Consider the following 20,985-nt stretch of genomic DNA (forward strand, 5'->3'; position numbering starts at 1 on the left):
CTCGTGTCGCGACATATCTCGCGTAGCCTAGCACGGCAGGGGTGAAGACTCAAGAGATGCGTTGCCGGTGTCTACATAATAGCAAAGAACACTTAACTTAGATAATTTTTACGTCTAGGTAGTCTCTGGCTCTTAGACAACCGATAAAAACAGGCCAGATTTAATACATTAGTGTGCGTAACAAGCTACGTGTTACACTCGCGATTTGTATGTACACTTTGTGTTAGTGTACGCGCATCGCTCAAAATATAGGTTGACTGACCACTCAATGTTTTTCGACGTTTTCACAGCTGTCATAGTCTATTTAAACCACAGACCTCTACTATATACCACGGGACTGGCGGCTATCAAAGTGCTTTTGTGCCTGTTTGATATTCGCCATTTTGACGCTGTTGGCCAAGTAGCGCGAGCCTGTGGTACTAAAACAAGCGATGACAACATTCTTGAAGTATAAATAACACGAAAAACGAACGAAATGAACTCAAAATTCAAAAATACTTCAGAGTATTGTACGTTCCAGTTATTGTACTTCGCAGCCATTTGTATTATACGTCAATATTAGATCTCTGGACACTCACGTGTGCCGCTTCAAATAGGAAAAAAAAAATTGGCTGTCAAACATATGGAACAGCCTGTCCAGTGGTATTTATACAGGTTAGTGATCTAGACTTAACTGAACTAATAGAATAAATTATTTTCTAAAAAACATAACTAACAACCAAAAATAACTATTTTATGAAACTTGAATATACTTAATTTCTTATCAAAAATATGCGCAACTCGTATGCATATAAATTAAATAGACGTCACATTGACCCTTACAATAGAAATAAATAATTAATTAAAATAGATAGTACGATTAGATTGATCGATGATTTAAAATTCCGTTACACATACAATTTTGCTTGTTTGTTTGATTTCTTGCTATTTACAAGTTTTATTTAAGATTATTTTATGGTTAACAAAAGTTTCCTTGAATAGCATACATTATAACACTTAGTTCTTAGACCTATTTCTGCGGACATAATTCAAATGTAATAATAACCTTATTTCACTAAACAGAGGTTCACAACACTTAAATATTAGTATGTAAGTACTACGTCTAAAAATATACTTATCTATATAAATATAAATTAATTGCTGTTCGTTAGTCTCGCTAAAACTCGAGAACTGTTGGACCGATTTGGCTAATTTTGGTCTTGAATTATTTGTGTAAGTACAGGGAAGGTTTAAATTAATAGGAAAATGCTTCGAATTAAATAAAAACAACAAATTTGTTTTTTCTTTGATGCGTCCCCCGTCGATTTTATTGACGCAACGGTTTGACAGTTATGCTGTGAAACAATTTCATTCCAACAACAGGGGGCATTTTTACGAAGCAATTCTTGATGTTATGATATATTATTGACAAATTCATAAAAAAACATTATTTTATTTATTATATACAGAACAATGTTTGTCGGGTCAGCTAGTCTTAAATAAAATGAAGTGTTGCATCGAAACTCTGATGCCCATACTTAGTATACTGTACTAGGGTAATAGAAAAACACTCTCCTCATTACGGAGAGACTAAATTTAAAATGTTTATGTCTGTTTACAGATGGGTTGGTGAGTTAGTGAAGTGTGTAGTATTTTGCTTTTGGTCCATCCCTATGATAAATATCGATTAACTGCATCATAGTCACGTATACAATATTTTCAAAAAAAAAATTTTTTTTATTCCTATAATCTTAAGAAGTTAGAGTATTTATAGAGAAATTAATCACCACGAAAGTTGTATTGAAGAATCAGCATTTACCTTTGAAATGTTTCTATAATTCTAATACACATTTATTCAAACAAAACAAATCTTATAACTATATTAACAATACTATGACTATACATAAAATTAAAACTATCATTACGTGGAAGCGTACCAAGAATACTGGCAGCATTTCCGCGTTGGAAATTTGATTATATTTCTATAATTGAATTGATGCTTGCAACAACACAATCTAATACAGAACACGACATTTTTAATTAATATCCGTCAAAACACAGAACAATAACAATAAAAACATCTACATTAAAACGCGGTCCAATTTGACAGGAGTCTAATGGACACAAAATTATTTCTAAATGGTTTCATAGACTTCATCTATTCCGTCTATTTCTCCCACCTAAGTTTTTATGTAAGTATACTTATCTCAATTTTTTTTATGAAAATAAAGGGACGAGATGAACAGGACGTTCAGCTGATGGTCATTGATGCGCCCTGCCCATTACAATGCAGTGCCGCTCAGGATTCTTGAAAAACCTCAAAAATTCTGAGCGGCACTACAACTGCGCTCGTCACCTTGAGATATAAGATGTTAAGTCTCATTTGCCCAGTAATTTCACTAGCTACGGCGCCCTTCAGACCGAAACACAGCAATGCTTACACATTACTGCTTCACGGCACAAATAGGCGCCGTTGTGGTACCCATAATCTAGCCGGCATTCTGCGCAAAGGAACCTCCCACTGATAAGTTTAATTTTACATAGGGTTTGTGTCTTACGCTAAGTTTATGGTAATACCATGAAAAATGAAGGAGCACGCATACATTTAAGGTAATTAACAACATTTTACAATAATTAATAATACGTGTAGAATATTCCTATGTTGCAATAGGTAACTAATGTAAACTATATGTACAAATACTAATTACACTATTATACACTATATTATATGACATTCTTAATTTATTTTATTATAAAGATGACTTGCGATTACTTGATGAAGTCGACTGGTTAGAGATGTTATAAAAGTTGGAACTGGAAATACTCTTTGAGATTTTATTCTCATTTAGTTTTTATCATATGAGAAGGTGGTGAGTTTTCTTATCACGGAATGAAGTATAAAGAGCTGTCGAACGGTCAGAACTTCTTTGTAAAGCTGACTCGTAGAGTTAGGTACCTAAAAAGGTAACGGGTCATTACCTTAATCACAGCTCTTTGTGGCAATTGTAGTTCAAAAACTGGTCTTTGCGGCACCTCCCCATATTGGAATGCAATAGCTGATGATGGACGATCACTATCAGCGGAATACCTAATATTATTAAATATGTATAATATTAATTTTCGTATATGCAAGGAAAGTTTTTCCAGGTGAAATTTCCAGTTTAATTGGTTATAAATATAGACTCCAAAATATTTGATATTATTAGATCTAGATAAAGATGGGCAATCACATGAAGAAGGTGAAAATCGATTGGTGCAGGAGTAAGCCTTAAACGGGAAAATGTCTGGTGATGGTTGACCTAGAGATATTATTGAAAAGGTCACGTAAGTAAGTTATGTAAGGTTCACCTTTCTGTGAGCTTGTTCCGCTAAAGCAAAAGTGGTAGGCCTGTCACTTCCACGGACTAGGAGTGCTGTATCATCTGCATAGGTGAGCTTTGAATGCATATTGAACAGTTGTGAAGAGAAATATTGCAGAGGCTATAAATATGTACCAGGAACAGGGTGGGGCTTAAGATAGAACCTTGGGGAACACCAAAAGTGGCAGATACTTCGCTATTCACAAATGAGTAAAGTTTTATGTACTGGATTCTATCAGAGAGATAATCTTTGAGTTTGTCTAGGTGACCGCGGATCCCCATTCTTTCCAATTTATTTAGTAGATGCGGAACAGAAACAGTATCGAATAGGTTCGAAAGTTCCAAGAAAATTCCAATACATTTGTTATGTGTCAAGTTTGCTAAAAACATGGTCGACAAGAAAAGACACTGCGTAATAAAAGAATAGCGTCAAATCAAGGAAGAAATACATTACATACTGAAGAAAGCGAGGCGCAATATGCAAAACAATCTGCAAAGTACTGCTTACTTCCATTTTTCAATTCTTAAAAAAGCTTTTGCCCTGTGCTTCACCAGGGCTTAAAAAAATAGGGAAGTCCCAGGCCCAAGGGTGTCGTGAGAGGCGTATTAGGGCAAATGAGACTTAACATCTTATGTCTCAAGGTGACGAGCGCAGTTGTAGTGCCGATCAGAATTTTGCATTTATCAAGAATTGAGCGGCACTACATTGGCATGACGACCTGTATAGCCGAGTGATTAGTGATCCTACCTACTAAGCTAGAGGGCCCGGGTTCAAATCCCGGTAGGTGCAAGCATTTATATGATGAATATGGATGTTGTTTCCGAGTCATGGATGTTTATATGTATGTTTAAGTAGGTATTATTCAACAGTACGAAAAGGCAAAGATCCTATTGCGTAATGTCGCAGCTCATACTTCTTTTAATGTGTCCCTCAACATTATTTTGAAATCACAATCTTTATCACTATTATCTAGTTCAACAGAATCAATAAAACCTTTTTTGAAATACAATTCAATTTCTTGCAATGTTTTTCCCTTGGTCTCTGGTAAATACACCCATAGATAGCCTAAGCTGACGAAAGTTAAGAATGAATTGATAAGGAATGAACCATGATACCCTATACAGGCAAACATCTTTTGAGCTAAATTAATTGCAAGGAATTGCATAGCACCAGTGACCGAACCCACTATGAATATACAAAATGCCTTAGCTTCCAATGGATATACTTCCGCTAGTATGGTTTCAAGAACGGGATATGGACCCGAATTAACTATAATTAGATACAAAGCTAGCAAACAAGCCTTAATCCATGCAGTTTCCCCATCAACATCTGGTCTATAATATAACACAAAACTTAAAATAATAAGAACAATATTACCTATTGTTCCTAATACAAATAATAAACTTCTCATCCTAAATAAACTCACAAAAACACATGAAAGTAAAGCACCAAGTATACCAAAACCATCGATGAGTAAGGTCACTAGCCATAATTTAGATTCTCCAGTAAAATCTTGAAATATAGTTAAGGCCATAGTATTAAAAAGAATACGGCCTGCAGCCACTCTGTACACATTTGTCATCAAACATAAAAATATAATCTTCCAAAGGTACAACTGTTGACAAGCCCGCCATATGGTTTTCGCGGGAGTATTAGCAGAATTACTTTTTAAAGCAACTACTTTAGTTTTTTCGAGTGCAATGAGGTTTTCTAATTCTTTCTCATTCTCTTTGTCCATATAATGCAGTTTCTTAAAGGATTTTCGACTTTCATCAAATCGCCCTTTAGACGCTAACCACGACGGACTCTCTACCCAAAAAAATGGGAGTATACAAGATAGCATTGTTGGTATTAATCCTAATAAAGCTACTGTTCGCCAATTAAAAAATATACTCAGCATATGTCCAGAAAACGATCCCAAAAGTGATCCAACTCCCGCCATCAAATTAAAACAAATTTGTCTTAAATTAGAAGGAGAATATTCTCCTACACAGACATGACATAGTACCAAAATGCCACCATAAGAAACTCCAAGTATGATTCTTGACAACAAAATTATAAACTTGTTGCAAGCGTAATATATCATGATCCAACAGACTGCCACTGGAAGTGTAAGTATAGATATTGTCAATCGCCTTCCAAAATATTCAGTCATGATACCAACAATCATGAATCCTCCTATGCATGATAGGTTTACTACCGCCGCTGGAAAGAAGAAATCAATCATTATTTTAAGAAAAATATATACTAGGAAGCCATTAATTAGAAGTTGAATAATTATTTAATATTCGAATTAATTAATTATTTAATAACCGCCGAATTCCACCTTCGCACGACACGCCACAAGTTAGGATATCATCTCCACCATCTGGATGTGTGGCGGTCCTCCACAGTGCGGTTTTCAAGGAGCTTTCTTCCACGTACTACAAAGCTGTGGAATGAGCTTCCTTGTGCGGTGTTTCCGGGACGATACGACATGGGTACCTTCAAAAAAAGCCCGTACACCTTCCTTAAAGGCCGGCAACGCTCCTGTGATTCCTCTGGTGTTGCAAGAGATTGTGGGTGGTGGTGATCACTTAACAACAGGTGACCCGTACGCTCGTTTGTCCTCCTATTCCATTAAAAAAATATATTATGATGTGCTAGCTATGACGTTTTGAACATTGTGTGTTAGTACAAAACAAAAAATAATATTGGGGTAAAGAAAAGTGCGGTTAAGGAATTCAGTTCAATTATATCTCATAAAACTATAGAACTATGAGTTTGCAACAAGCTACTTGAGTAATATTATATAAGATAATATTTTCAGTATTTAATTGTAGTAGCAATTAAAACTGTTATTCTATGGATTTTATGTTATTTATCACTAATTTCTGAGCAAAGAACGTTTAAATTTATAAGTGTTTTCGGAGCTTGATTAATAATTAATTCATTATAATTTAAACTTAAAATAGATGTTGACGCTACGAGTATGTTAAATATGTACAAACCCATTAGTGATATATCCTCTGGGGTCATTATTATAGTATCATCTTTACCCTGCAAAGCATCTATCATTCCAGACATTTGCCCAAATATAAACCCATCAGACACGCTGCATAATATTAATCCTGTTTGTATTACTAACTGGAACAAAAATAGTACGGTAGTTCACATATACCTAAATATTCAAAACAGATTTAGTCTGCTTGCATCTATATAAATTTTGTTTTCAAATAGAAGCGAGGGTTATCACCTTAAAAATATAACAAATTGTTTAGATCTATAATTTTATATAAAATAAAATTTTCCCTCTTCAGTTTACAACAGTTTACTTTTAGAAGTGGGAGAGTCACGCTGCCGTCTTTTGACGTCAGCACAATCTGGCCAGGCTCGTCCGGGTTGATTACCACACTTGCATAGAATACCGGTGTGAAGTAGCGGCCTAGTGCCGCTATGTTTCGCATAGGTTAGTGTCGAGGACCGGTGGCCATTCCCCCCCCCCCTCCACCCGAATATGTCAGCGGAGCTTAAAAAGATTTTACCCCAGGAGGGTACCGGCTCTACCAGAGTCCGAGAATCCCTCCCCGAGCACTCTAACTCGGGCTGCCCTTCGTATTCTTGGGAGGGCACAGAACCGCGCATGACCAAGGACAAACGAGGCAGTAACACCACGGCACCCCGCTCCACACTCAACGTGGACTTTTGCAATATCAGGGGAATTCACTCCAATTTAAACGCCGTCCACCACCACCTTGAGACGGCGCAGCCGGCCTTGTGTTTCCTTACGGAGACGCAGATATCTCGACCTAGCGATACGTCATATTTAACGTACCCCGGGTACAAAATTGAGCACAATTTTTTGCCTCATGCCGGGGTACGTTAGGGAGGATATCTGCTGTCGCCGTCTCGGCAATTTTGAGGGTAGGGACCTGTCCACTCTCTGGCTCCGCGTAGATTTAGAGGACCGCGTCCGCATCTATGCGTGTGTCTACAGGTCCCATAGTGGTAGCGCAGAAACCGATCATCTCATGGGCTGCGTTCAAGCGGTAATTGACGACGTGCTTGCACAGATCCCCTCCGCTGAAATCGTAGTCTTGGGTGATTTCAACGAGCACAATGCCGAATGGCTTGGATCACGTACCACAGACTACGCAGGGCGATCTGTGCATAATTTTGCATTGGCGTATGGTCTGTCCCAATTGGTCGAGTCGCCAACGCGGCTCCCGGATGTGGATAGCCACATGCCGTCCTTATTGGATATTCTGCTGACTACACATCCCGATGGTTACCAGGTCTTTGTCGATGCCCCTCTCGGAACGTCCGACCATTGCCTGGTCAGGAGTGTAGTGCCTATCCGACGCCAACGTCGCAGACCACCAGCGATCCGCTGCATTTGGCACTACAAGTCAGCAGATTGAGATAGGATGCGTTCCTTTTTTGCATCCTGCCCTTGGGGCAGGGTTTGTTTCCCTTCGGATGATCCTAGTGCCTGCGCCGTTGCAGTAGCCGATGTGATACTACAGGCTATGGATATTTTTATACCAAACTCTGTAGTACCCATCGGTGGCAGATCACAGCCCTGGTTCGATGCGTCAGTTAAAGCAGCATCTGACTGCAAAAAATAGGCGTATCGAGTTTGGGTTGCGGCGCTGGGCGCAAAGGATCCGAACTGCACAGTTCTTAAGAGGAAATACAACCGTGCCTCCAGATTTTTTAAGCGGCAAATCACCCGTGCAAATCAAAACACGTCGTCAAAATCGGCGAGCAGCTTTCCAGTTACCCGACCGGAACACGCAAGTTCTGGTCGTTGTCGAAAGCTGGTCTTTGGCCAGCCGTCCATGCCGCCGTTGCACATGAGGAATGACACCCTGGCCCATGCGGCAAAAGAGAAAGCCGATCTCTTGTGCACTCTCTTCGCCTCCAACTCGACTCTTGACGACAACGGAAAAACACCGCCGACCATCCCGCGGTGTCAGAGCTCTATGCCTGAAGTACAGTTCAGACAGAAAACTGTTAGGCGAGCTCTGTTTTTGTTGGACGTCAGGAAGTCGAGCGGGCCGGATGGCATTTCTCCAATCGTGCTTAGAACTTGTGCCCCTGAGTTGACGCCGGTGCTAACGCGTTTATTCCGGCACTCATATTCTAAAGGCGTAGTCCCTGACTCATGGAAGTTAGCCCTTGTCCATCCGATCCAAAAAAAAGGAGACAGTTCGGATCCGGCAAACTACAGGCGTATTGCTATTACCTCCCTGCTCTCCAAAATCATGGAGAGCATAATTAGCCGTCAGCTCTTGGTATATCTAGAGGGTCACCAGTTGATCAACGATCGACAATACGGGTTTCGCCATGGTCGGTCGGCAGGTGATCTTCTGGTATACCTAACACATAGATGGGCAGCGGCTATTGAAAGCAAGGGGGAAGGCCTGGCAGTTAGCCTGGATATAGCGGAGGCCTTTGATCGTGTATGGCACAAGGCGCTCCTCTCCAAACTTTCATCATTTGGGCTTCCCGAGAGCTTGTGCAAGTGGACCTCCAGCTTCCTCACTGGGCGCAGCGTACAGGTCGTTGTCGACGGATATTGCACGAACCCGAAGCCCGTGAATGCTGGAGTGCCCCAAGGCTGTGTGCTGTCTCCCACGCTGTTTCTTCTGCATATCAATGATATGTTGGACACCTCCAACATTCATTGCTATGCAGACGACAGCACTGGTGATGCCGTATACACTGGCCATGCAGGTCTCTCTCGGGAAATCGTCGACCAGTGCCGGGAGAAACTTGTGTCTTCTATCGAGTCCTCTCTTGAGAAGGTCGCGGAATGGGGTAAGTTGAACCTTGTCCAATTTAACCCCCAGAAGACTCAAGTTTGCGCGTTTACCACTAAATAAACCCCATTTGTCGTCTCACCGCTCTTCGACAACACTTCCCTCAAAGCCTCGCCTAGTATCGGAATACTCGGTCTCGAAATCTCGAGCGATTGCCAATTTCGTGGTCATCTGGAAGGCAAAGCGAAATTGGCTTCAAAGAAACTGGGCGTCATTAATAGAGCACGGCAATACTTCACGCCGGCCCACATACTAGCGCTCTACAAAGCGCAGGTCCGGCCACACATGGAGTATTGCTGTCATCTCTGGTCTGGCGCACCCCAGTATCAGCTCGATCCATTTGACCGCGTGCAACGCAGAGCAGCTCGAATTGTCGGGGACACAGTGCTCTGTGAACGGCTGGACCACTTGGCGTTGCGTAGAGACGTCGCTTCATTGTGTGTCTTCTACCGCATTTATCACGGGGAGTGTTCCGAAGAGCTGTTTAACCTGATTCCTGCCGCCGAATTCCACCTTCGCACGACACGCCACAAGTTAGGATATCATCCTCACCTTCTGGATGTGTGGCGGTCCTCCACAGTGCGGTTTTCAAGGAGCTTTCTTCCACGTACTACAAAGCTGTGGAATGAGCTTCCTTGTGCGGTGTTTCAGGGACGATACGACATGGGTACCTTCAAAAAAAGCGCGTACACCTTCCTTAAAGGCCGGCAACGCTCCTGTGATTCCTCTGGTGTTGCAAGAGATTGTGGGCGGCGGTGATCACTTAACAACAGGTGACCCGTACGCTCGTTTATCCTCCTATTCCATAAAAAAAAAAAAAAAAACAAGGTAAAAAAGTCTTAAATTTTTGGAGTTTACTCCTTTAGAATCGATTTTCATATAAGGCGCCCGGTATGAGAAAAATATGGACCGTAAAATCTGCTCATCAAAATTTGATAGTAACGTTTTTCTCATTTAATAAAAACAGACTTTGTCGGCTTACAAATAAGGTAGCAATTAGCATTGTATTTTACTATCGGCCACCATCGTCACATTTGAAAATTATTTTATTTTGCAATAAGAAGTGTTGTGGCTAATGAAAGTTAGTTTCCTAAACTTTATTAGATGGCGTTGAACCACAGACCATCACATCAAACCAGAACCCATCTTAGTTCAAATTAAAAGCTCAAGAAAGTTAGCCCCCCAGTTTTTTTTTTATTTTTTAATTTTTTTTTATTTCATCGTTAGTTCGCCATTTGTTCTTGATTGTTCTCTATAAACATTTGTTTGTTCTCGATTTTTTTTTTAAATTTGCAATTCATTAAAATTGGTTAGGTTAGGTTATGTTAGAACAGTTAAAACAACGCACGAGCCGAGCGTAGCGTGCCGCGGCAGCGGCCGGCGAGTGCCAGAACCAAATAGTAGGCGTTTCCTCCCATTTTTAATTAATTGTTTTTAAATAAACAACAAAAGACCAAACAATTATTTATAGCGAACAATTAAGAACATGCGATATTGAAAATTCAAAAATAGAAAAAAAATTTTTTTTGGGGGGCTAAGTTTGATGAGCCCAAATTAAAAACAAATAATACTAGATTTAACGTCATCTAGTGTCACTTTCATAAACTATTTCGTATTTCCAAATCGAACGCTGAATCTTTCGAGTAATACGACAACATAACTTTTTATTATATTGATATTGGTTGATATTATAAAAGACACTAAACTTGAACTTAAATTACATAGAAATTGGAGGAAAACCCAGCGGCTATATGACTTCCGGGCCTTTTCGGATATGAGAAGTTCATTAAAACGTCGAGCTGCTGAGGCTAACAATGCATATCTAATACGCGTAGAAAATAATATCAAATCTAATCCGCTTGTATTCTGGAAGCACATAGCAAGTCTTCGTTCGAAAGGAGGTTTTGAGCCAACGGTAAAGTTCAAGGGTGACAGTTTTACGGGAGCTGCAGCTGCTGATGCATTTGCCAGGTTCTTTGCAAGTGTGTATTCTACCGATATTACACAACTAAATACAACACAAGCCAATAATAATGACACTTCTCACAATAGCAACTATATAAATACACTGGCCTGCAAAAGTAAGTATCACACTTTTCAAATTATTTTTTTTTCTTAACTATAGAAGGTAGAGATTTAAGATTAAAAACGTTTTGTTGCACATTTTATAGGCTTTAATTCTTAGAAACTAATATTATACATTAGTAACATTTTTAACTTAAAAAAGATAAAACAATGAAAATAGACATTTTTAGATTAGTGTAAAAAAATTCAACTAAAATGTATTACATGTTATTTAATTTTTGATAACTGGTATTGCCTCCTCGAGCTCTGATAACAGCTTCAAACCGGTTTGGCATACTGAACACTAGGTATCGGAGCCGATGTTGGGGAATATTCTCCCATTCTTCTACCAGGGCCTGCTTTAGTGCCCTGAGGGTAGTAGGTGGTGGTCTGCGATTTCTGACTAGCCTCCCAAGCTCATCCCAGGCGTGTTCAATCGGGTTGAGATCAGGACTTCTTGATGGCCAAGCCATCACGCTGATACCGACCTCCTGAATATACTGTTGTACGATATGAGCCGTGTGTGGCCGGGCATTTTCATGCATCAGCATCGAGCCATCACCCATATTTGCTAAATACGGCCCTGAATACTCATTGAGAATCTCTTGAGCATATCTTTGCCCAGTGAGGGTGCCATTTTCTATGGCTACTAGCTCTGTGCGACCTTCTGAAGATATGCTAGCCCATACATGTACACTGCCTCCACCGTACTGGACTCTTTCTGAGATGCAGGCTTGAAGGTATCGCTCACCAGGTCGCCTGTAAACTCTTCGCCTTCCATCAGAAGTGTAAAGGGAGAATCAAGACTCATCTGCAAACAAAATTCTTGACCATTCTTCTTCATTTCACTGCATGTGTTCACGGGCGTATCGCAGTCTCGCTACTCGATGCTGTCTCTCGAGTTTTGGGCCACTCGCTGGTCTTCGGGGTTTCAAATTTGCTTCAGCAAGTCTTCTTCTCACACACAAATTTAATACATTCTTCATCAATAGATTCCCGTGTTATTTAGGTAGCTTTTTGTTTAATAAGATAAGTAAAGACTTAAACTTACACAAAGTAAACTATCAAAAAAGTAAAGAACTTCTATTTGAATGGCGAAAACACTTGGACTACACTGAAACTGAAAATTACATACACCAAGTCACTACATACACACACACACACCTTCACATAACCATCATCAACACTAACACCAATTACTTCCTGTATCTAATTAAGTTATGTTTATCTAATTAAGTTTCGTTATAATATATTTATTTTTTGTTTATTCGCTCCATCATTTTAACCATGTGCTTTGGGGGCCCGGTGACTTGTAGCACAGGTATTTTGTTACCTATTTCAAGCGCCGGTCTCTCACAATTATAACAATGTATCAATATAGATTTTAATAAACTGTGTATTGTAAGTTTTTATTGTGAGAGAAAATAAATATATATATATATATTTTTTTTTTTCTCACTGTACTGTCACTAATGTAGTCCCTCTGGGTCTGGGCTGTTGCTGGACTTCAACTGCATTTTTGTGGCGATTTCTTAACACAGTGGAAATAATATAACGATCTTCTCGGGTACTGGTACACCTGGGTCTGCCATTACAAGGTCTCCTCAGATAGTGTCCAGTCTCTTCGTACCTTCGCTTTACCTTCTGGACCGTTCGTACCGTCACATCCACCATTCTTGTAGTGTGAAGTATACTGATGCCTAGTTCCAGAAAAGCCATGATCCTAGCACATTCTTCAACTGAAAGAGGCATGATAAATAAATGTTATGTGCTTTTTAACATCAATTTTAAAACAAGACCCATCGATCTTGAAAAAAATTTAAAACAGAAAGAAAAATGTGAATGGTAAAATTGTAATTCGGAAACATCCACTTTGAAAAAGGAATGGTTTTGTTTTTGAAGTTTTTTTTCAGCCAATTCTTAAAAGAAGGTTACCGACTATAAAGTTTTTATGTACAAAATTAAATTCTCTTTGGAGTCCTTTTTATTTCGAAAGTATATCTTGTGAACTTAAAACGTTATCCCAATTTTAAAAGTGTGATACTTACTTTTGAAGGCCAGTGTATACTTAAATTCACATCTCAGGATATGGGGTTAATAAATTAAAATCTTTCAGTTCATTAGGACCTGACTGATTACCATATTTCTCTTCAAGGATTTAAAGACATACATTGCCTCCCCTTTATGTCATATATTTAATTTATCTTAGCAAACAAGTTGCTATTCCAATGGAAAACAACGCGTGTAACGCCTATACCGCAGAGTTCTGCTAAATCCGATGTTGAAAGTTATCGACCCATAGCAATTCTATCTTCACCAGCTTAAATATTTGAAAATATTCCCCACAGACTAATTTATTTACAGGTAGTTAAACTTCTTAATAATGCTCAGCATGGTTTTAGAAGCAGAAGGTCAGTAAATTTTTTTTTTTAACATTAACAGAATTTATATCAACACAATTAGATATACGATTACAAGTAGATGTGATTTACTTTGATTTTCGTAAGGCCTTCGACAGGGTTAATAATGACATCCTGCTTGCTATACTTTGTGCTATAGTCCAAAGCTTCTTAATCTCTTCTCTGACTATCTCCGTGATCGGCAGCAGTTTATTAGACATGGAATTTAGGAATCGAAGCCACTCTGGAGTGAATCGAGGCTCAATTCGACGACCTTTATTGGAGTTTATTAGAGTTTACCCCTTAAGAATCGATTTTCATATAAGGCGGCCGGTATGAAAAAAATATGGACAGTAAAATCTGCTGATCAAAATGTCATAGTAACCTTTTTGGTGCGCATCATTTCTCGCGCACCTTTCATTTTCTTGTATTTTGAAGCTTTATTATATTATTGAAATTGATTTATTATTATATTTTCATAAAGTTTTTATTTTATGCAGATGATTTAAAATTGTATTCCCACATTGTTGACTTCAATGATGTCCTGCTTATGCAGGAAGACTTGAATAGGTTAGATGTCTATTGCAAAAGTAACAAACTATTTTTAAGTTACACTAAATGTAAGCATATCTCTTTTACGAAAAGCAAAAACAAAATTGAAACGAGATTTACACTAGGCGATCAAGAACTTGAAACAGTTACCTGTATTCGTGATCTTGGGGTATATCTTGATGCCAAGTTGACACTTAATGACCACATTGATCACATAGCGAATAATGCATATCGTATGTTAGGCTTTATTACACGCATCTCTAAGGCATTTAAAGATACATATATGTGTCTTTATCGAATACTTGTGCTACCGCAGCTTGAATATGTCACCCCAATATGGAATCTGTATAAGGTATATGACCATCAGGTCGAGATGATAAAAGAGAAATTCTTACTTATCCTAAACTTTCGCTTGGGTGGACGTCGAAACCACTACAAGAATCTCTTAAAACAATTTAATATTCTTTCATTAAGCCAGCGACGGAGTTTAATTGAATTAGTCACTCAAAAATATGTACGAGTGAAATCATATCCTCAGAATTGCTTCATTTAATCGATTTTCATATACCAGCCCGTGCTACACGCTCTAATAATTTATTTCATCTCGCAAACACCAGAACAAATACTGGTAGACGTACGCCACTGCACAGAATGTTTGCTCTCTATAACTCTAGATTTAATTATGTAGATATGTTTTAGTGTTCCTCTAAAACTTACAAACTCAGAATAAAACAAATCCTGGCACAAACAGAGTGAGTTAGAAATCACGTAATTTCATCTAAATTGTAACAATGTCTGCAACTGCATTATGTTAGATTTATTTATTAGCTGCTTGTCTGCAACTAAGTGTAATGTGAGTGTAAATTTAAATATTAAGTGTAGTTAGTGAAACTGTTTAAGGAGACATCCTTGTATCCATTTTTCTATTTTTCTTTATTTACTTTATGTTTAAGGATGTATCTGTATCTGTTTCCAAATAAATAAATAAAATAAATAAGTTAAGGGAAAATTCTGGAAGAAAATGGAAGAAAGTGGTGTAAATACTAGTGCCGGAAAATTTGATAAGCACGTGGGTACTAAGTATGTTAAAATTCATACATTAATATGACATGTATTGTATATATAAACATGTGTGCTTTGTATTTATTTAATATTGAATTATCAATATAGTTGATACAAATTTATATGAGCTATACACATAATTAAATGTTTAATTTAATATGTAGAGTATAAGCGCATTTCACGCCAAATAGACAATTATTAACCTAACCTATTATTTTATTTATATATATCTATATTTTTTTAAAATTAATAGGCTTTAATTTATTAGCTTCTGCTGTATGTATGTTTGTAACCGACTCCATTGGACTTGATTTTGTTTAGTACCTGTTCAAAGACAATCGTTCTTGAGCAGTAAACTCCAGTCGTGCGTCGGAGCTGACACACACTCACTTTTTTAATGCATATTTTGCATTGCATTGCATGTTAGAATAGCCTTTTTGAAAATCTTCTAAATAGTAATTGACACCTATGACAAAAGGTAGGTTTTTAAATATAATATAATATTTTTGATTCATTCTAATTTATGAAATTATGTTAGAATAGATATACAAAACAGAATGTAGACATATTCTAAAATGTGGCTGTGAGCGCTGAAATAAGGACCGGCTTAAAGTATTATCTCCGCCGTCTCAATGTACGACACCCAGTTTCATCGAAGCTAATTCGGCTTTGCCTTCCTGATGACCGCGTAATTGGCAATCGCTCGAAATTTTGAAGACCCAGTATTCAGATACTAGGCGAATAAGACAAGTGCGGTTTTCTAGACGTAAACTCGAGTCTTCAGGACATTAAATTGGACCAGATTCATTTGACGCTATTAGGAGGCCCCGAAACGCCTTGATCAATATACGACCTGGTATATCTAGACTAACTACCAGGCCTTCTCCCTTGCTTTTGATAGCCGTCGCCCTTCTATGTGTTAGGTATACTAGAAGATCGCCCGCCGCCTGTCTCCTTTTTTTTGATTGGATGGACAAGTGCTGACTTCCATAACTCCGGGAGTACGCCTTTTGAATATGAGTGCTGGATAAAACTTGTTAGCACCACCGTCAACTCAGGGGCATAAGTTCTGAGCACGATGGGAGAAATGTCATCCGGCCCGGACATGTACAGTAGTGGTAGAGACGGCTGGTTGAAGTTACCAAGAGCAGCTTTCGAAAACGCTGAGAACGTGCGTTGCTGCTCGCCGATTTGCTGCTTAAAGAATTTTAGGCACGGTTGTATTTCCTCTTTACAACAAACCCTGCCCCAAGGGTAGGATACAAAAAAATGCATCTTATTAAGGCAATATCAATCTGTTGTTGGATAGCTACTACACTACTGAGCCGGAAATGGTCGGACATTCCGAAAGGGGCGACGACAGAGACCTGGTAAATATGCTTATGAGTAGTAGATCTAATGAGAAGGATGATAAGGACGCCAATGCAACAAGGCCTGTTGAAGTCACCCAAGTCTATGATTCCAGCGGAGGGGATCTGAGCAAGCACGTCGTCAATTGTCGTTCTAACTAAGCCCATTAGATGATCCGTTTCTGCGTTACCAGTATGGGACCTGTAGAGAAGAGCCATCAAAATCTACACGCAGCTAGCTAGTAGACAAGTCCCTACCCTCTCTAACGAACACGCATACCACGGCGTATGTAAAATATGATGTATCATTATGTGGTAATCTGCGACTTCGTAAAAAAAAAACAGGGCTGGCTGCGCTATTTCAAGGTGATGGTGGACGGCGTTTAAATTAGAGTTAATTCTTCTAATGTTGCAAAAGTCCACATTAACCGTGAAGTGGGATGCCTCAGTGTTGAAGCCCCGTTAGTCATCAGACATGTGTGATTTTGTGCCCCCCCTAGAATACGATGGGCTGCCCGAGCGAGAATGCTCGGAGAGGGTTTCTCCGATTCTTGCAGAGCCGTTACCCTTTTGGGGTAAAATCTCCTTAAGGACCGCTGTGCTTCACGCTGATTTTCTGTGCGGGTGTGGTACTTAATCCGGACGAGTCTGGTCCGTTAGTGCGTCAGCACCTCAGTCATAGGACGAGTCTAGCATGAGTCTCCCACTTCGGAATTAGAAGCATTTTTAATTTATTACAAACATAACACAATTTTTTTACAAAACTAACAAAACTGTGTCATGTTAAATAGTATTGTTGTACAATAAATACATTTTCGTAATTTTTTTTATCTAGATTTAATCATTAGCATGGCTGTAAAAATTAGGAGTATTTTAGTGATTTTTTCGGAATTTCTATAAAGAATAGAAATGTAATGAAAAAAAAAATCCCATATTCTGTAGATTTATAAGTATTTTTTGTAAAAAATATAAGCTTTATATAAATAGTCAAGAAAATGGGTTCAACTAGGCGCTATTTTGCCAATTTCTTGGGACGTCATATTGTCCTGGGAAACACCGCACAACGAAGCTGATTCCGTTTTGTTGGGTTTGACTGATAATAGTGTTAATTCAATGTTTCGGTTGATTTTTTAAAATTGAATTGAATTTAAAAAAAAATCCTAAAATGTCTCATTTGCTTGCTTGACAAATAATTATGTAGTCATATGAATCATTTACACCACAAACTCGCTATTAGAAATAGCGCAATTAACGGTCTTTGTAATTATTTTTATAATAATACTGATAAAAATATATAAGTATTGAATAAGTTATATGATATGAGAGTGTGTAAGAATAGTAAAAATGTTTTTCAAATAATTATAATATTCATAATTTTATTCTTAGTATCTTGCAAATATCACGATTTTATCCACTAAGATATCTTTATTTTTAATACCATTTTAATAGCATAGTTATTCGGTGTGTTATTTTATAAATAATGCCGTAAGAGTAACCAAAGATACTCGTAATTATTTTCTCGAACTGATGAAAATATTATGTTAGTATAGTAGTTTTCTATCTCTTGTTGTACCTAAAGTGTAATAAGTTAATGACGTATCGATAAATATAATTCATATTTGTATGATCGGACCAGCTGTTGCCTCTCATAAAAATATATTCTGTTAATTTGAGATGGTGTCGTGTTGGTGATGGTGTTACGGAATTGCAGAGTAGATGAAGAGGCGTTCCATCAGCCTCAAGGCAAAATCTGCAAGTTCTTTCGTTTTTTTTTATTCCGTACCACACTGAGATGCTTATATGGGCGAAAGTGCCTAGTTAGCATCCTGGTGAGTATGCATAGGTTTTTTCTGTTCAATGATTCTTCAATGGACTTCATTCGCGTTTGTGTTATTGAATGCCTTTATCAGTGCTTTGGAATGGTTTAAACCTGTTGATTTGTTCCGCTGCTGCTTTTAGTGCTTCTAGTTGACATTGGTTCCTCAGTGTGTGACGAATGGCGCTCTCAGGCAGTCCACAAATAGGTTCCGAACCGTATTGGACTGCTTTAGCTTCAGCTCTTGCGAGCTCATCGGCTATTTCATTACCTATGATTCCGGCATTCCCTGGGACCCATCTGAGAATCACTCTATTTGTTTATGCTTAATTTGTTTAGGCAGTCAGTACAGTTTTTGACACCATCATCTCTGACGTCCTCCTGTCCTAAGTATTAAATGTCGTAATTTTTAAGCTAAAGTAAATGTGTGCTATCATCATAATGTTGTACAACACATTATTTTTCTACTTTTAAGTATATTCACTTTTATAATACGCCTACGTATCTTCTAAATTCTTCATTGTTTGTTAATAAAGCGTTAAAAAAGGCAAGTCATAAAAGGCATTTATTTTCTCGAAATTGATTCGTTTAAAATTATTTTTTATTTAATTTCTCATATACTAGATACTACTACCGCTTCGGAAACAAATGGCGCGGTGAGAGAGAAGAAGCAGCGCAAGAAACTCTCCCAGCATTCCTTTTTTGCGCTCTTTTCAATAAAATTTTGTAAAAGAATATACAATATTGTACTGTCATTGCTATTGCTATAAAATAATCATAATTTAGTCCCAGGCTGTTCGATCACTTAGATATTCAGCTGTGGAGTAATAGGATTTACGACAGAACCATTTTTTAATAAAACATTTAAATTCATTTTTAGAAAATGCCTGAACAGTGGCTGGGACTTTATTATAAAAGTGTATACATTTACCCTTAAAGCTATTATGTATCTTATGAAGCCTACTAGAATTTGTTACAAGCAATCCCTTATTTCTAGTGTTATAATAATGAAAATCATCATAAAGAGGAAAAAGGGGACGATTTTTGTGAAAGAACGTCATTGGAAAGTATAATAAATTTTCATAAATGTAAAAACTGACAATGAACAGTCATAGTATTTATTTGTTTAAATTTTTATTTGAGAGACATTCTATAGCCATGCTGATATACAGCACGAACAGCTCTCTTTTTAGCAAACACGGTAAATGACCCCACAGTAAAATACCGTACGTCATAAAGCTGTGAAAAATAACTGAAGTACACTAATACTTACATAGATTATAGCTATTACCTGATATTTTCGAGAATATTTTATATTCACAGTCATTGTAACAAATTCACCGTTCACGCTTATCACTGACTAACTGTTAAGTACATACGTTTTTGTAACTGTTTTATAATACACCACTTTTATACGTTTTACTGTCAGTACAATGATACTGACATTACATTTTATGGTATTGAAATATCTTCGAATTAATTATTCTTTAGTATGATAAGAAAATGTTTATTAAAACAGAGATTTGTAATAAATTTTTACTATCTTTGTACTTATTTTTTAAACTTTATTGAATTTTATGTTGGATACCTTACAATTCAATTATTTATGTACCAATTTGGATTTAATTATTGAATTTGTAAAGTACCTACCTAACTAAACACATCAAAAAGGTGTAGTCAACTGATTAAAATCTGTTTTATTTATTTCTTTTCAATTTTATCAATTGATTATTCTTTGCTGTTTTGTATTGCTTGTAAATATGTATTTTGTGCAAAAATTAACTTTCTAGAAAATTCCAAAACCATCTTCGGGGCAGTTGGATAAAATCTTATATAGCGTTCTTCCACCTTGGATACTTAAGACTTGTCTGCGTGGATTCTGCATGGAATCAATAACATGTAGATGACCAGAGGAAACTGAGTATCTCTGTGATCGTCAGATGTCGGTCTTCAGGACTCTTTCAAAGAAGATCTAATACATATCTGCATAGCCATCCATTATTGAGTCCGCCAGCCGCCATACTGTATGTATTTTTTGTAGTACAGGCAAAGACTTCTATGTATACTACTAGACAAGAAGTTAACATTATATACATAAGTTAAGAATAATATTAATAGGTTTATAGTACGGTTAGACTAGGCTGGTTGAATGAAAATGAGTTAAAGTATGTCAGCACAATGTATTTCATCAACACAAATCATTCTTAATGAATCAATTAGAGCACGACGGTGACTTGAACTGAGTAGATTAAAGTGACTGAGGAGATCGTCATAATGAGCACGATGCCCAAAGACGTGGTAACTTATGATATGCAGAAATATCCTTTGTTCTATTTCCATCTTACGTTTCAAGATATCGTATAAAGCATTCCATATAAGAGAGGCGTACTCCAATCGAGACAATACTAATGCCTTGTAAAAGCATAAATATGTATCACAGTCTTTAAAGTATTTAGAAATACGTCTTACAAAGCCTAACATTTTATAAGAATATGGCCAATACGCCTATCAAGATATAACTTCGTGTCTAGGTCTACGCCAAGATCTCGAATACAGGAGACAGACTCAATGATGATGGTCACCTAGTTAAAAAGATAGTT

At 37.6% G+C, this 20,985-nt stretch overlaps 1 protein-coding gene across 3 annotated transcripts; it reads right to left on the reverse strand.

The window, feature by feature from the left end:
• Positions 1 to 1,793: 1,793 nt before the first annotated feature.
• On the reverse strand, positions 1,794 to 19,819 carry LOC126971779 (probable metabolite transport protein CsbC). Of its 3 annotated transcripts, none has more exons than XM_050818183.1 (3): positions 19,677 to 19,819; positions 6,330 to 6,465; positions 1,794 to 5,544 (listed from the first exon to the last, which is right to left on the reverse strand). In XM_050818183.1, exons 1-3 carry the CDS (start codon positions 19,710 to 19,712, stop codon positions 4,247 to 4,249), a joined length of 1,470 nt encoding a protein of 489 aa, XP_050674140.1. In that variant the 5' UTR covers positions 19,713 to 19,819; the 3' UTR covers positions 1,794 to 4,246. The 3 variants fall into 3 exon arrangements, with proteins under 3 accessions (XP_050674140.1, XP_050674139.1, XP_050674141.1); XM_050818182.1 differs by lacking the exon at positions 19,677 to 19,819 and adding an exon at positions 15,545 to 15,924; XM_050818184.1 differs by lacking the exon at positions 19,677 to 19,819 and adding an exon at positions 12,838 to 12,937.
• Between the last annotated feature and the right edge of the window lie 1,166 nt (positions 19,820 to 20,985).

Source organism: Leptidea sinapis, chromosome 24 (assembly GCF_905404315.1).
Source record: "Leptidea sinapis chromosome 24, ilLepSina1.1, whole genome shotgun sequence".
NCBI lineage: Eukaryota > Metazoa > Arthropoda > Insecta > Lepidoptera > Pieridae > Leptidea > Leptidea sinapis.